At 61.4% G+C, this 14,256-nt stretch overlaps 1 protein-coding gene across 2 annotated transcripts in view; it reads right to left on the bottom strand.

Moving 5' to 3' along the window:
- Positions 1 to 278: 278 nt before the first annotated feature.
- Positions 279 to 14,256, bottom strand: part of Ccdc85c (coiled-coil domain containing 85C) — a 76,074-nt gene continuing 62,096 nt past the window's right edge. The window contains exons 3-6 of one of the 2 annotated variants that reach the window (XM_069997608.1): positions 8,308 to 8,412; positions 4,431 to 4,526; positions 3,940 to 4,038; positions 279 to 3,118 (exon numbers count right to left, since the gene is read on the bottom strand). In XM_069997608.1, coding sequence (XP_069853709.1) covers positions 3,029 to 3,118; positions 3,940 to 4,038; positions 4,431 to 4,526; positions 8,308 to 8,412 — 390 coding nt within the window. In that variant the 3' untranslated portion in view covers positions 279 to 3,028. Of the gene's footprint in view, positions 3,119 to 3,939; positions 4,039 to 4,430; positions 4,527 to 8,307; positions 8,416 to 14,256 lie in introns of both variants that reach the window. The other variant, XM_069997607.1, reaches the window with a different exon arrangement.

The raw sequence follows: 14,256 nt of genomic DNA, 5'->3' as shown, positions 1-14,256 counted from the left end.
ATGGTCGGGCCTGATGGGGAGGCTGGATGGAAGGACCGAGCCAAGCGCAAAGCCTGGTCTGACGCCTGCGCGGCTCTGGGAAAGCAGGTTGCCACCTTCTGGCTCAACTTGCCCTTGTCTGACTTTAGTTTCCTTAGAGAGACCAGCTGCCTTCCCACCCGGACCTTCCCAGCAGCTGTGCGTACCACATGGGCACTGAGGTCAGACCAAGCTCAGCCTGGACTTTTTTCCCAGCCCTGGCCCACACAAGACAGGAGCGAGGAAGGAGCAACCGCCGGCCTTCACCATCCACCGGGAGAGGCCAGCTGTCTTAAGTGGCAGACAGAATGCTAGGTGATTGGCCGGGCCCCTCTGCCGACCACCCCTGAGCCTCCCTCCGTAGAGACAGTGAGCACCCAGCCCGGAGGCTTGCAAAGAGGCCTTTATTTATCTAGCGCAAAGTATACACTGTCACAATCTTATCTGTTTGTTACTCCTTTTACTAAAATAGTTCAAATCAATGTTTTTACCACACTATCAAAAAGTTCTATTTTTTTTTAACTCTCCACAAATCAAAAGTGTTTCAAGAGAAGGTAGAAACGGGCCAGAAGTCCACAGGCTCCAGCTCTGCATAGCCGGGGCAGGAGGGGGCTGTGTGTAGTCACCTACAGAAAATAGCATAGGTGCCAGCCACCGGGGCCAGCAGCCAGGCGCTCCGTCCCGTCCCCGAAAGCAGCACAAATACTTTCCCCACAGTATGAAAAATAGACACCTCTACCACCGCACCCATGCATCTCAGCTCGTAAAAAAAAAAAAAAAAAAAAAATCAGTAGTATGGATTGTTTCCTCTCAAGTTTCAAGGAAAAAAAAAAAAATGAAAGGTCACTTTTTCTCATTAAACACTGGTGTGTAGCTAGTAACTTTTGGATAAAAATGTGCCACTCTAGAAAAATGTGCTCAGCAGATTCTGACCAGGCGAAGCAAGCCGCCCTGGGGGGCTGGGGGGCGGCCCCCATCACAGTGGGTCCGGAGCCAGTGCAGGCGGCGGGGGCTTCAGGGTCTAGAATGGGCACTAGGAATGGAGGGGTGAAAGGCCACTCTCACCACCCCTCAGGGTCTCAGAGCTGAGGCTCCAGGAAGGTCACCCAGTGTCACCCTGAGCTGTGGCTCTCAAGCTCCCTTCATGGGAGCCCCCCCCCCCCCCCGCCCTCCTGCCTGTGCTGCGGCCCCCTCTGTCTTGGCTCCCACGGGGCTGCTGGCTTAGGGCGGGAGGAACGTCCGTCCATACCTCCGCCACTCCAGATGGGGGAAGGAAGCTGCTTCCAGGTGTTCTTGCCCTGTAGGTCTGCAGACGCCAGGAGCCACGACTTATTGCTTATTTCAGTGGTGGCCAAGCCATCCTTGTCCAAACATGGCCTACCGCCTCCTGCCCTGTGAACCCACACCCAGCAAGGCCACCTGGAGGCTCCCTAGCCTCCAGGAAGGGGCCTGACAGCTGCAAGAGACCCAGGAGGGGGTTGGGCAGCTCACCACTAGGAACAGCAGGAGCAGCACGCTTGTCCCTCCCCCACCCCACCCCACCCTAGGCCACCGAGGCTGTGGGCCTCTCCTGATTGAAGGGTTCTGGCTGGAGTGAGGAAGAGCATCTGCCCTCCCCTGGCCCTGGCCCCACCCTCCCCTCGGTGTGGATGCGACCCTCTGGCTTTCCCGGTGCTCGCTGTGTGGAGCTCTCCGTCCCCCAGGAGGAGTGAAGCTGGAGTGGGGAACTGGAGAAGTGCGCCGGGGGCTGGTGGCACGGCAGCCTGGCCCTCGGGGCTGGATGTCATCTGCAGTGTGCCACCTCACCACCCACGGAGCCTCGGTTTCCTCACAGCAAATTGAACCACTTGCCTAGCACACTTTCCAGTGCCTGCGTGACCATTACATGGAACATCTCATTTCCTCCCCGGGCCCTGCCAGGACCTGTTTCACAGCTGAGGACCTTGAGCTGGGCTCGGGGCAGAAGTGGCCTGGACGCAACCAAGGCAGCAAAAGAGAGCTTGGCCCAGCTCACCCCCTAGCCGCCTCCCCGCGGGTCCTCCCCGCTGGCTCTCAATGGCAAGGCCATCTAGAGCCGGGTGGCGTCAAACAGTGAGCTTGTTAAATGGAGTCTCAGGAGACCCCATTTCCCCAACAGGAACCCAAAGAAGCATCCATGAAAGCCAGAACCACGTCAGGTTCCTTCCTTCCCTAGGAGCATGTGACTGGCCAGTCCCTGACACTGCCCACTGGGGGGGGGGCCACGCACCATGGACAGATACCCAGCCACGGCCTCGTTTGCCTACCCGGACTGAGATGTGCAGCTCAGCTCCGACACTCCAGACCTTCCTGTGTAAACACAGAAGGGGCTCCCAGCAGGAGGCCTGAGACAGCTCAGCCTACCAAGGTTAGGGAGACCTTACAGAGAGAAGGTGTCTGAGGGGGGTCGCGATGGGTGAATGCTACAAACAAGCTGGACGCCACAACCCCTAGAGAGAGAGGACCCTGAGCTTCCAGGGCTGGGGGTCAGGCCGGGCCTGGGACCCCCAGAGCCACCTCCTGCCAGCCGTGGAGTTAGTGAGTTCCTCGGCGGTGAGTCCAGGTTCCGGCCTCTGCTGGGGGCAAGGGCGGCCCTGCATGAGGATTCTGACTCCCAAGGCCTCTGGCCGGTGCTTGGGGCATCAAGGCATGGGAGGCCTGATGGATGGAACGCTCTTGATTGAAGGCGAGACTCCGCTGGGCCTGGGCCTGGCTTCTAGAAGCAGCCGTAAAGCAGCGTCAGCCTCTTGCTAATGGAGCCAGGGCCCTGAGGGAACGAGGCTGTCTGTCCAGGCCGCTCTGCACAGGGACCGCGCCGTGGCCTCTCATCTCCCCCATTTGTTGGCGTGGGACGCGGGCGATGGAGGCCTGGCAGCATCGCACCATGGCAGCCGGGGAAGCTGTGTCCTATGTACAATTCACCACAGAGAAGGACAGGAGGGGCTAGGCCTGGGACCTCGGGAGGGCAGTCCACGTCCAGGAAAGAATGGCCCTACAAAGGTCCCTTGAACTGGTTCCCGGACAGGTGCTGCCGAATGGAAGGCTTGGAGCTGGCGGCGTCACCCAGTTTCCTCCAGACCACCTGCGGGGGGAAGGGGCGCAGGAGGTGAGCGCAGGCTCAGCGCAGCCAACCACCAGCCCGGCGCCGCCGCCGCCACTGCCTTACCGCTCACTCTGCCAAACAACGCGGGTACCAGGCACCCGGGTACCAAGGAGGGAAACGGGCCCCAGCAGGCAGCAAGTGATGAGGCCTAGGCTTTGCCCACCCTCGCCATCACACTGCCCCAAGTAAGCACAGTTAAGGGCAGACTCCACCATGGAGCCTGTACAGGGGTACAGTTCAGCACGCCCCCACCAACCTAAGTCCCGGGCTCAGGCCCAGGGGGGCAATTTGCTCTCTAGAGAACCAATGGCGGTGCGGTGGTGGAGGGCGAGGCTCTGGGGTCCCCCAGCCCTGCAGGCCTGCGGGGCTGCCAGGGGTCCCACCTGCATCTCCAGCTCCATACTCCACCGACATCTCATCTCCCGGGCACCCGCGCAGCTAGTCCCTGTCTGCCCAGTCCTCTCGCCTGCCTGGCCAGCAGCCACTGAGGGGCACCAGCAAGCTGGGAGGCCCAACGCCAGGCACCCAGGGCACCTACGGCCGAAGGGTAGAACCCTAGGATGAAGACCAGCGCTGGGGGAGGGGGGATGCGGAGGGGGGCCCACGAGCTCAGGCTCTATGCAGAGCCCCAGGCTGGGCCTCTGGGGAAGGTCAGACCTGGGGAGCGAGATGACAGACCAGTGCTCCCACAGGCTCCACGCCACCCCCGCCATCCAGCCACCCAGCTGCAGCATGAAGGGAGGAGGCGGCCCTGCTGGATGGCGCGCCAGGCCCCCGCCCCGCCCCAGGAAGTGCCTCACGTTGCACATCTCCCGGACGATGGCCTTCTCCTTCTCGCTCAGATCCTCCTCGCAGCTGTCCTGGAGCTGCCGGTCCAGGTTCTCGTGCACTTCCAAGACCTGAAAGGAACAAGGCCCGGGAGGAGGCAGTGGGGCAGGGTGACCATCAGACAGGTGGCCCTTGCGGTGTGTGGCAGTCGCCGCTGGCAGCGATGCCAGGGAATGCCAAGTCCCCTGTCTGGTGTACAAAGACAGGGAGGGGGCTGGGAACAGACCTGCGCTCGACTGCAAACTCTCAGCAAGCACGGCAGCCCCGTGACACCTGTGCCTGGGGGCCGAGGCTTCAGCCCCGCCCCACCCGTGACTTTAGTGAGTGCCTGTCCCCACTACCACCACCGCACACCTACCTCCCCAGCTGCGGCCACTCACCACACCCTCACTCCCACCTGCAGACGCGCCCCTCCTCCCGCTGCAGGGCCTCAGACCGGCAGCTGCACAGCTGTGGCCCTTACCTTCATGGCGTGCACCACAGCCTCAGGCTTCTGTCCTGCCGTGCTGTAGCCCGTGGACGGGGGCGAGGGCAGCTCCGGGACAGGGCAGGTGGGGCCCTGTGGAGGAATCACACAGCCACCTTAGCTCTGACTGGCGGCACAGACCGTGTAGGGCTGAGGGAGGCGAGGCGGCGCTTCCCTGATGGCCACACCAGCAAGTCTGAAGATGACCTGGTCCCGTGTGGAACGGAGGCAAGGGGGCTGCGTGTGCAGGACCCGCAGTCTGCTTGGCAGGGAAAGTGGGGACGCCAGGCTGAGGAAGACCAGGGCAAAGCCGTTACCTGAGACCAACGGCCACCCAGCCTCCTGGGCCCTGCTTCCCCACCCAGCCCTGCCTGCGCATGGGCAGGGAGTGACGAAGCCACCAGGTCCCCAGCACCCTGGTGGGACAGCAGGGAGGAAGGGACCTGGTTTCTGTCAGAAGCTGTGTCCACCCCGCACTCCTCTCCAGGCGGCGCTGGCACAGCTCAGTCCTGCCCTGGGCTGCAGTGTGGCCTCCAGGCCACACGGAGAGCAGCAAGAGGCACCTCATCAGCGAAGAGGTGACCCTGAAGCCAGGGCCAGAGGACCCCTGTGCAGCTCCTATGCACATACACTAAACCAGCGAAAAGCCAGGAATGGAGGCATGGCTCAAGTGGTGGAGCACCAGCCATGAATGAAAAAGCTGAGAGAGGCTGTGGGCGCCAGCCCCAGTACACAATTGAAAAAGGAAACAGCAACTGTTTCCTTCTTAGGACACAGGCTGGAAACTCCTTCCAGCCTCACAGCCGTGAACAGAGCAGCCCCTTTCAATGCCACCCAGTCAAGACCACCCCACAGGGCCATTACCCCAGCCCGGAGCCTCCCACTGAGCTGGGAGCCAAGCCCTCGGCCCTCCCAGGGTGCTTCACCCACTCTGCAGGCCACACGGCCTTGGGGTCCTTGAAAACCAGGGTGAGCAAGGTTCCTTTGGCCCCTTTTGAACCTATTACCTCATCTGGATAAGAAAGGGTCTCAAGTCCCAGGAGGCATGCAGACCCCCAGGAGATGCCCCAGCCCAGGCTACCTGACCTCTGTTGCCCAGGCCTGTCACGTGGGAAAACCAAAACAGGTCATAGGTGAGGAGTATCCTCTCTTGAGGCCACCCGGACTTGAGAAGGTTGTATAACCCCCATTGACCAGCAGGGGGTGTCGGACACATACAGAGACCCTGGGCGCCCAGCGCTGGCACTTCACCCTGGACATCTCACATCCCTCTCTGGGGGCACTGCCATAGGGTCCCAGGGAAGGCCTTGTACCAGATAGCCCTGGCACCTCTGGCCTATGTCCTTAAGTACCTACACCATGAGACCATGCAGCCCCAGGACTGATTCCCAGAGGAATAGCATGAGGGACGAAGGGACCAGTACAACCCGCCCTCCTGGCCCACCTCGCCACAGCAGCCGGGCCTGGCGTTTCCAGAGGACGCTGGCCGCCGCACAAGCATATTTAATGACTGATTACAGCATGGTGCTAGCGTCAGGACTTCCTGTCCCCTTGGGCCATGCCACCTCCCACTGCCAAACACCTGACACTGGAGTCAGGCCACTGAGTGCCTAAGGCCACCCATCAGGCAGATGCTTTTTCTACCAGCTCATTTCGCAGGAGGCCCAATAGGCTGAGAACATGGATTGCTCAAGTCCAGCTTGCATAAACAAGCAGCTGGGCCTGGAATCTGGGACTGTACAGGAACACCAGAGCTGATGCCAAAAGTGGGGACCACAGTGCCTGTCAGAGGCACCCAAAAGCAAATACACATGCATGCACATGGAACACTACTCACAAAAGCCCCCAGAACTGAAACATGTGACCAGCTACTGAACAGAGTACACAAAGCATGAAGGCTGATGCAGGTCTGAACCGTAGGCCCCACCCACATGAAACATCAGGACCGGTAAATCTACAGCCAGCGAGCCAATCACAAGCTGCTTGAGGGAGGGGCAGGGAGGTGCTCCTGAGACCTACCGGGGAGGAGGGTGGTTTTTTGATGTTGTAATCATTCATTACACAACGCTAAATTTTACTGAAAACCAGAGTTGACTCAAAAAGCCAGGCAGGAGTGGCTCACACCTATAATCCTAGCTACTCAGCTGAGATCTGAGGATCACAGTTCAAAGTCAGCCTAGGCAGGAGAGTTCGTGATACTCTTATTTCCAGTGAACTAGCAAAAAGCCAGAAGGGAAGCTGTGACTCAAGTGGTAAAGCACCAGCCTTAAGTAAAAAAGCTAAAGGAAAGCACCGGGGCCCTGAATTCAAGCCCCAATATCAGCATTTAAAAAAAAAAAAAAAAAAACCATGAAGACCAATTTCCCCAAGGGGGCCAGTCAGAAAGCTTGACTATAATAAACCGCCTCTGCCCTGGGTCCAACAACCAGGGGACAGGGGAAGGCCATATACCCAGGGACCTGTGTTAGCCAGGACACTTTCATGCTTGGCCTGCTGCCATCCCTGAGCCCCTGACCCACAGGTGGCCCAGGTGTGGAGGAGCAGGTGCAGTCCCAGTGCCTGAAGAACGCTCTCCCAGGGTCAGTGCCAGGCATGGGATCTGCAAGGCCCAGCTAGGCCCAGAGCCCTGAGCACGGACACACTCCACAAAGCCCAGCCTCTGCCCCCGTGGGCGGGCTTCAGTGGCTGCTGTGGCTGGTCTATGGGACACGTGACCCCAGTACCTGCCTGCCACCGCCCTGCTCCCACGCTCCTGCCCCTCAGATCACTGCCTTAGTCTATCTCGGTGAGCATCAGACCCCACACACACGGCCCCCACAGACCCTTGACCTCCAGTCCCTAGCCATTGAGGCCTGAAGTTCAGCTCATTCTCCTCTCCAAAATAGGGTGACAGCCCCTCATGTAAGGTGAAGCCCCACCCAAGGTCTCCTCCAGCCCCCTGCCTGTTCTGCTAGCCTGGGGTGTGCCCTTCACAGGCTGCAGGGAGCAAGCCCCTGGTTGGCTGGCCCATCACCAGAGCCAGCACCTAGGAAGGGGGCTAGTATCAGTCCCCTGCGCAGCGAGAATGGAGGGAGACAGGGAGAGACAGGGGGAGGAGGGCCTGGGAACTGGCAGCAGGCCGAGCCCGCCTCTGCCAGTGCTGCAGCCCTGCGTGGCCACCGAGGGGCCATGGTCCGCGAGCAGGGGGCGCACGCACCACCCAGGAGCCCCTCCGCGCAGGCGCCGCGGCTGACCAAACTGCAAACGGCCCACACAAGACCGGGCAGTGGGTGTCCCCGCGGGGCTGATCGTGTGCACACCCAGTGCAGCGGAGGACCTCACTGTCCCGTGGACATGAGCTGCCTGAGGTCACCGCCGGAACGCAGGTGAGCCGGACCCCATGACAGCGCCGGGCTGGCTGTCTGCTGTCGGGCAGGGTAATGGGCATACCACCCACAGGTGAGCACATTCCAGCCCACCAGCTCGGGACAGAACCACCAACCCGAGCTCCCCCGCCCCTCGCTGCGGAGCCTGGGCAGCGACCGCCGCCTCCAAGCTCCAGGACCGCAGTGTCCAGGCCCTGATGAGCCACACGAAGACTTGGCTTCCAGAGGTCCAGCAGCACCTGGAGGCTTCACCTCTGACTGCCACGCTGGGCCATCACAGGACTCCAAGGTCCAAGGGGTCCGGGCGCTTCCCCAGAGGGCGGAGGTGAGGAAGGCACTGAAGGCCCAAGCCCTGACACTGCCAGGAGCTGCCCTGGCCGCAGCAGCCGCTAGATGAGCCTGGTCTCGGCCACAGGCCAGCCATGGCGGGCTGGAGATGGGAGCAAAGGCTCTGAGACGCTGGGCCAGCACGTCTGGGGCGTGGGGCGGGAGGGGGTAGGGGCACTTACGTTCTGGGGGACATCCTGGTAGGAGGGCGGCAGCGATGCAAGCTGGGACTCGGAGTGGTATGGGGAGAAGCCCTTCCGCAGAGTACGGAACTCTCCAGAACCCACCTGCTAGAGTGAAAAGAGAGAGGGGGTCAAACCATTAATTCAGTGGAGGGGGGGGGCGCGGGAGGTGTGCTCTGGCCTAGACCCTGGCACGTTAGGCACAGCCCCCCCTCCCGCCCTCCTCACGGCACACCAGCTGCCCAGCTGCAGGGTCCACACACGCACCAGGCACCACCGCCCACTGCCCATGGGGGGAAGAGGCTGGGGACCTCTGCTCCAGCACCCACCCCTCACCAATCCCTGGGGAGACATCCTCTCCGGCCCTCGAGCCCTGTCCACCAGCCAGGCCTGCACCTCCCTCGGCTCTTTTGTCCTCCGTGGGAGGGACCTGGCACAGTGCTCCAGCCACCACCACCACTGGCCAGGGAGCGCCCCACGCCAGCTCCTGGTTTTGTCCAGGAACCAGTGTTAGTGGGAGAGAGGAAGAAAGGTAGGGAGGGAACAAGAGGGGAAGGGGCGGGGGAGGGAGGCCAAGCCAATGCTGGCCTTAGGAGGCTCCCAAGGACAAAGCCCTCGAGAGGGAGGCTGGGAGCAGGGACCAGAGCTGGAACGGATTCCGGATTCCAGGATTCCCCGGGCCCCGGTGCTGGGGGGCGGGAGAGGCTGGCACAGGCTGGCAGCCTTGCCTCCACACTGAGACTTTCCTGGCCCAACACTTGTCTACTTCAAAGGAGCAGAGAGGGAGCCAGCCCTGGGGCAGGTGACACGCAGCGGAATGGAACGGCCGCCCATCAGCAAGCTGTGCAGTTCCCCCACAAGCCCAGCCAGGAGAGGCCGGCTGGGCAGCAGCCCTGCGAGCGCGACCCTCCCCCAGTTCAGCAGCCCTCCCCTCACCCATGCCCAGCCCTCCTCCCCTCTCCCCCACCACACAGGCTGGACCTTGGCCTTCTGCAGGTGCAGTTCAGGAGTTCAAGCTGAGACAAGTCGCCCCAGGAATCCACCAAGGGGTAGGTGAGGCGGGACAGGCTGAGCAGTCTCTCGTCACCCCCCAGCCAGACACCTGTCACAGCCAGCCCCCCAGGAAGCCTCCAGGGGCGACATGAGCTCGGTGGGCTCTGCTGGCTCGCAGGCGCTGGGTAGGGAGCTGTTTCCTGAGCCCCGGGAAGCCCTGGGTGGGACAAGAGGGGGAAGCAGCAGAAGCTGCCCCCTGCTCTCGGTGAGGTCCGGGGGCTTTGGGCATCAGGCAGGACCTTGCGTCCTACCTGCATCACACAGAAGGGTTAAAGGCCACAGAATGTCAAGCCTTTCTAGCCACTGAGCGTCCCCAGGGGTGAGAAAGGAAAGAGGTACCCTCCATCTGGGCAAAGCACTCCTCCCTGGCACAGGGGACCCTGTCCCCCACTTCTTGCCCAGCACTCTCTGGTTCTGTTCCTGGTAGCAACCAGATCTGTGGGGCACACCCCCAGGCCCCACTCAAAGGCAAAACTCCCACTCATCTCCTGGCTACAAGTCTCCTGCAGAGAGCTGGTCCCAAATCCAGCAGGGCACGCCTGCGTCCTGAGGGAGCGGCCCCACCCCCTCACCAAGGCTGCCAGAGGGAAGACGAGGAGGAGGTGCTGGGCACAGCCACAACCATCCATGGCAGCCAGGCTCGCTCCCGCCACCCGTGGGACCCAGGCCGGGTTGCCCCGTCCACACCCGCATGCACTCCTGAGGAGCCCCTTGGCCTCTGTGGGGAACAACAGGGCACTGGCCTGTGCCTCCGTCTCTGCCCTTGCCGGATAACATTCAGGGAGGCGCGGAGGGGGAGGTGTGCGTCCTGGGGGCGGGGCTGTTTTCATTAGTGGCATGCCAACTCCCATCCTGCCTCAGGTGAGCATCTATAAATATGTGCATGTTCACAGAACTTTATTAGCAAGCCACAGGGCCAGGCAGGAAAAATGCACAGATCCCATTAAGGGGCGACGAGACTAATGACACATCAAATGAGTAACCATTATTGCACTTAAGTCCAAATTAAAAATCCTGCTACTTGCCATGTTGCGCCCTGGGCAGAGTGAGATCCCTAGGTGTCCATCACAGAGGGGAAGCGGGAGCTGAAATCACCTTGGAGGCTGTGCCTGACGCCCGTAAGAAGGGTACTCTTCCACATTATAGCCCGCCCCCTTCCCAGGAGCCCTTCCCACCCCCCTCCTCCTTCCCAGGACCCCTTCTCACCCCACCCCCCAGCCCTGGCTCTTCCTCAGACAGCTCCCTCTCAGACAGGGCAGCTGTGAGCCTGCTCAGGGCTGGCCTAGGACTTCCGAAGCCCTTCCAGCTGTAGCCCCCGTAACGCTCATTAGGAGCCTTCTGCCCAGGCATGTGGGGCTGTCCAGTGTCCGCCTGAGAGAGTTCAGGACAAGGAGCAAGGAGACTCGACCGGCTTCAGGGCCCCTATTCCACCAAGGCCCCGGGGTGGAGGTTGGCGCAGGCCTCTGCCCAGGGCCCGCATCACGGGCTGCCTGCAGGGCGCCTGCGCTTGCTGCGTGACCTCCAGCTGCTGGTGCTGGCCAGGCTCCTCAGTAGCAGGAGCGGCCAGTCCATCCCCTCCATGCAGAGCCTCAAGGGCTCACTGGAAGCAACCCTGGGATAAACTGGCCAGCGCTGACACAGGGAGGACATGGACACTGGGAAGGTGGAGTGCTTGCCCAGCATGCATGAAGCCCTGGGTTCGATTCCTCAGTACCACATACACAAAAGGGGGGACATGGAGACACGAGGGCTACAGCCCTCCCAGCCTGGGCATCAGGAGGGTGGTTGGCTGGCACCTTCCTGGGCTCTGCTGGGGGTCCACTCATGCCCGTCTATCACCTCCTCAAACATGCCATCTGCAGCAGCCATCCTGTGCTCATGGGGCCTTCCAGAGCGCCCCACCGACCCCGGGGCGGGGCAGAGCACGGGCACTGTGAAAGGAAGTTGCCGAGTGCCCCACCCGGCAGCCTGCCCACAGGAGATACTCAGACCAGCAGGCCCAGAGCCCCCAGATTTGTTTAGGCAATGCCAACAGAGCAGGACCCTCCGTGAGGCCACCCAGAAACTCTGGACTCATCTTCTGCCTGAAAGCCCTGGGGGCAGGGGGGGCGGGGAAGGGGACATTAAGCACATGAGTACCTGACCCAGAGGACCAGGTACCATTCAGCAAGGTTGGGAGGCAGGAGCCTAGTTCTACCATGGGAGAGGTGAGAACTAGGGCAGGAAATGCCACATGAGCCTTGTGCAGCAACCACTGGCAACACCGCTGCCCTGCTGTGGACTAGGCGAGACAGTGTCCAAGGCCCCATGACCACTCTGGGGAGTGACCGGGCTGGGGAGCTGGCGAGCGCTCAGCCCCATTCCCTGCTAATCCCACACCACCAATGCAACAACCTCTCAGGCCTGCTGAAGGGGGAGGGAAGCACAAAGCAAAAGGAGACAAAAGGCCCCACCCACCCACCCTGCCCACCGGGAGCCTACACATCCCCCAGGCCCGCGGGCCTCCCTCCATCCTCTGTCCCTAGCCATGAAAGGAAACATGGTGGGAGGTCCCAGGGCTGGTCAATGAAGTGTATTCAATGGTCTGGGTGCCCAATAATACCTGCTCCACCCAGGGAACGCTGGCCAGGCTGGTCCCACAGGAAGCAGGGCTCAACTGCAGGACTTCCACAGGCCATTCCCCCACCAGGGGCGCTGGGACTACAGGGGAAGCTGGAGCCACCCACTGGCCTGGGCTCCACGGACTGGTCAAGTCCAAAGCCTTCTGGGATCCAGGCTGTCCCTAGAGTAGGAGCTAACGCATGAGGGGAGCTGAGCAAGGTAGCAGCCCACAGGGCGAATGAGGGGGCTCCCCCTGAGCGGGTGGGGTGCGTTGGTGACTGGTGCAGTGGGAGCTTGGGAGGGGGAGTGGCCCCAAGCCCAGTGCACGCACACAGCTGAATTTCTTTAGGCCAGGGGTTCCAATGGGGGTGATTCTCACATGGCGGGGTGACCCCTGGAGACGTCTATGATGTGTTTGTCACGAATGGAGTTGTAAGTGCATGCTCGGGAGCGGCTAGACACCTGAGGGTGTACCTGCCCTGTGCGTGCGGTGCTGAAGCCTGACCGGGGCGCTGGAGACGCCAGGAGGGCAGTGAGAGGGACAGGCAATCTAGGCAGCCAACTCAGGACTGGAAGAGAACGGGACAAAGATGAGGCCGCCAGAGGCCTGAGGGCCATCAGGAAAGCGGCCCTGGGTCTCAGAGCTGTTCCTGCCCCTCCTGGTTGCAGGCCCTGCCCTGCTGGGGTTGATGGCAGCCCCAGGATCCTCCCACATGGGGCGCATGGGCTGCCGGCCCCAGCCCCCACTGGCTCAGCAGATGGGGAGAGTCACTCACGCCAGCCTGGGTTGCTCTTCCTGGGAGCCACATGGGCCGGGGGGTGGAGGGGGGGAAAGGGGGCAGGCACTGGCTCTATAGTCACTGGTGACAAAGCCATGCTCTGCCCTGACCCACAGGTTTCCTGCCACAGAGCCCAAACTACCACCAGCCCTTGCCAGCTCAGGGCATCCAGTGAGAAGCAGGCAGCAAAGGGCTGCTTCAGCAGGCCCATCTCAGTTAGTATGTGGCAAAACTGTGAGTGAGCGAATGCCAGCTCAGAGAGGGCGGCATCCAGGGAGGCACCAGGTGTCAGGAAAGGGGACACAGCAGACACTGCACAGCACTCGGAGAACAGCCCTCCCCCCCCCACCAACTCACCACCACAAAGCCCCTCCCTCCAGCTCTACCTGCAGCCAGCTCCTCGGGCGGCCATAGGGGCGGGGCAGCTGGAAGAAAGAACAGAGTTACCCAGCTAACACGGGCAGGGCTGTCCCTCTACCCTGCCCTGTCCCGGGATGTCTGCTGGCCCGAAGCCGGGCCCTGGTGGGTTTGCTCTGCTGAAGGACAGAAGGTGAGGAGGTCCCAAAGCCACTCACAGGAGCTCCATGTTCTAGAAAGTACCGGTGTAATAAGGATTACCTGAGCATCCTGGCCTCACCCAGGAGCCCTCATAGTCTACCCCAAGCTCAAGTACTCCCAAAGAACCTTCCAGCAGCCCTCTGGAGAGACCCTAGGATGGGGGAAGGGGTCCAGATCCCTGCCAACTCAGAGAGGCCAGCGGAGGACCCCACCAACATGCACAAATGCCCTGCAAGTACTGGCACGGGAGTGGCCCCCGCACCACCTGGAGCTGCCTGGAGCTGCTCCTTCCTGTGAAGAGAACTCGTTTGTAGGCCATTAGGAACAAAGGGGCTGCTGCTCTGGCGCAGAGCCTGAGGCTTCTCCCTCATTAGCGCTCAGATTAGGCAGCAGGGATTAGCTGTGGGTTCCTGCTCCACTAATGTCACTCTGCTCAGCTGCAGCCTCCTCCCCCAGGCAATTTCATGCCCCAAATCCCATTGCCAAAGCTGGCGTAGGGTCCACCGGAACCACGTGGCCTGTGGCACAGCGGGTGGCACTCAGGTCAGGTTCCCCCACCACCGCAGGACTCAGAGAGGTGCAGGCAGCAAAATCCAAACCCTACTGTGGCCAGCTGGGTCCATGGGGGTGACCTGCCAACGTCCTAGGGGCCGAAGCTCACAGGCACCACCACAACAGAAACCCAACTTCTCCTCACCAGCCAGCCCAGTGCTTTCTGCAACTGTCCTTTAACTCTCTGTGTCTAAAGTAACAGAGAGGCTGGTGCTGGGAAAATGGCTCAGTGGTAGAGCGCTTGCCTTGCATGCCTGAGGCCCTGGGTTCGATTCCTCAGCACCACATAAGCAAAAAGAAAAAAGCCGGAAGTGGCGCTGTGGCTCAAGTGGTAGAGTGCTAGCCTTGAGCTGAAGAGCTGAGGGACAGCGCCCAGGCCCAGAGTTCAAGCCCCACGACCAGACCC

This window comes from Dipodomys merriami, unplaced genomic scaffold (assembly GCF_024711535.1).
Source record: "Dipodomys merriami isolate MVZ:Mamm:240054 unplaced genomic scaffold, mDipMer1.0.p SCAF_50, whole genome shotgun sequence".
NCBI lineage: Eukaryota > Metazoa > Chordata > Mammalia > Rodentia > Heteromyidae > Dipodomys > Dipodomys merriami.
Note: the sequence above shows the minus strand (reverse complement) of the source record. Positions and strands in the feature narration are given on the sequence as shown.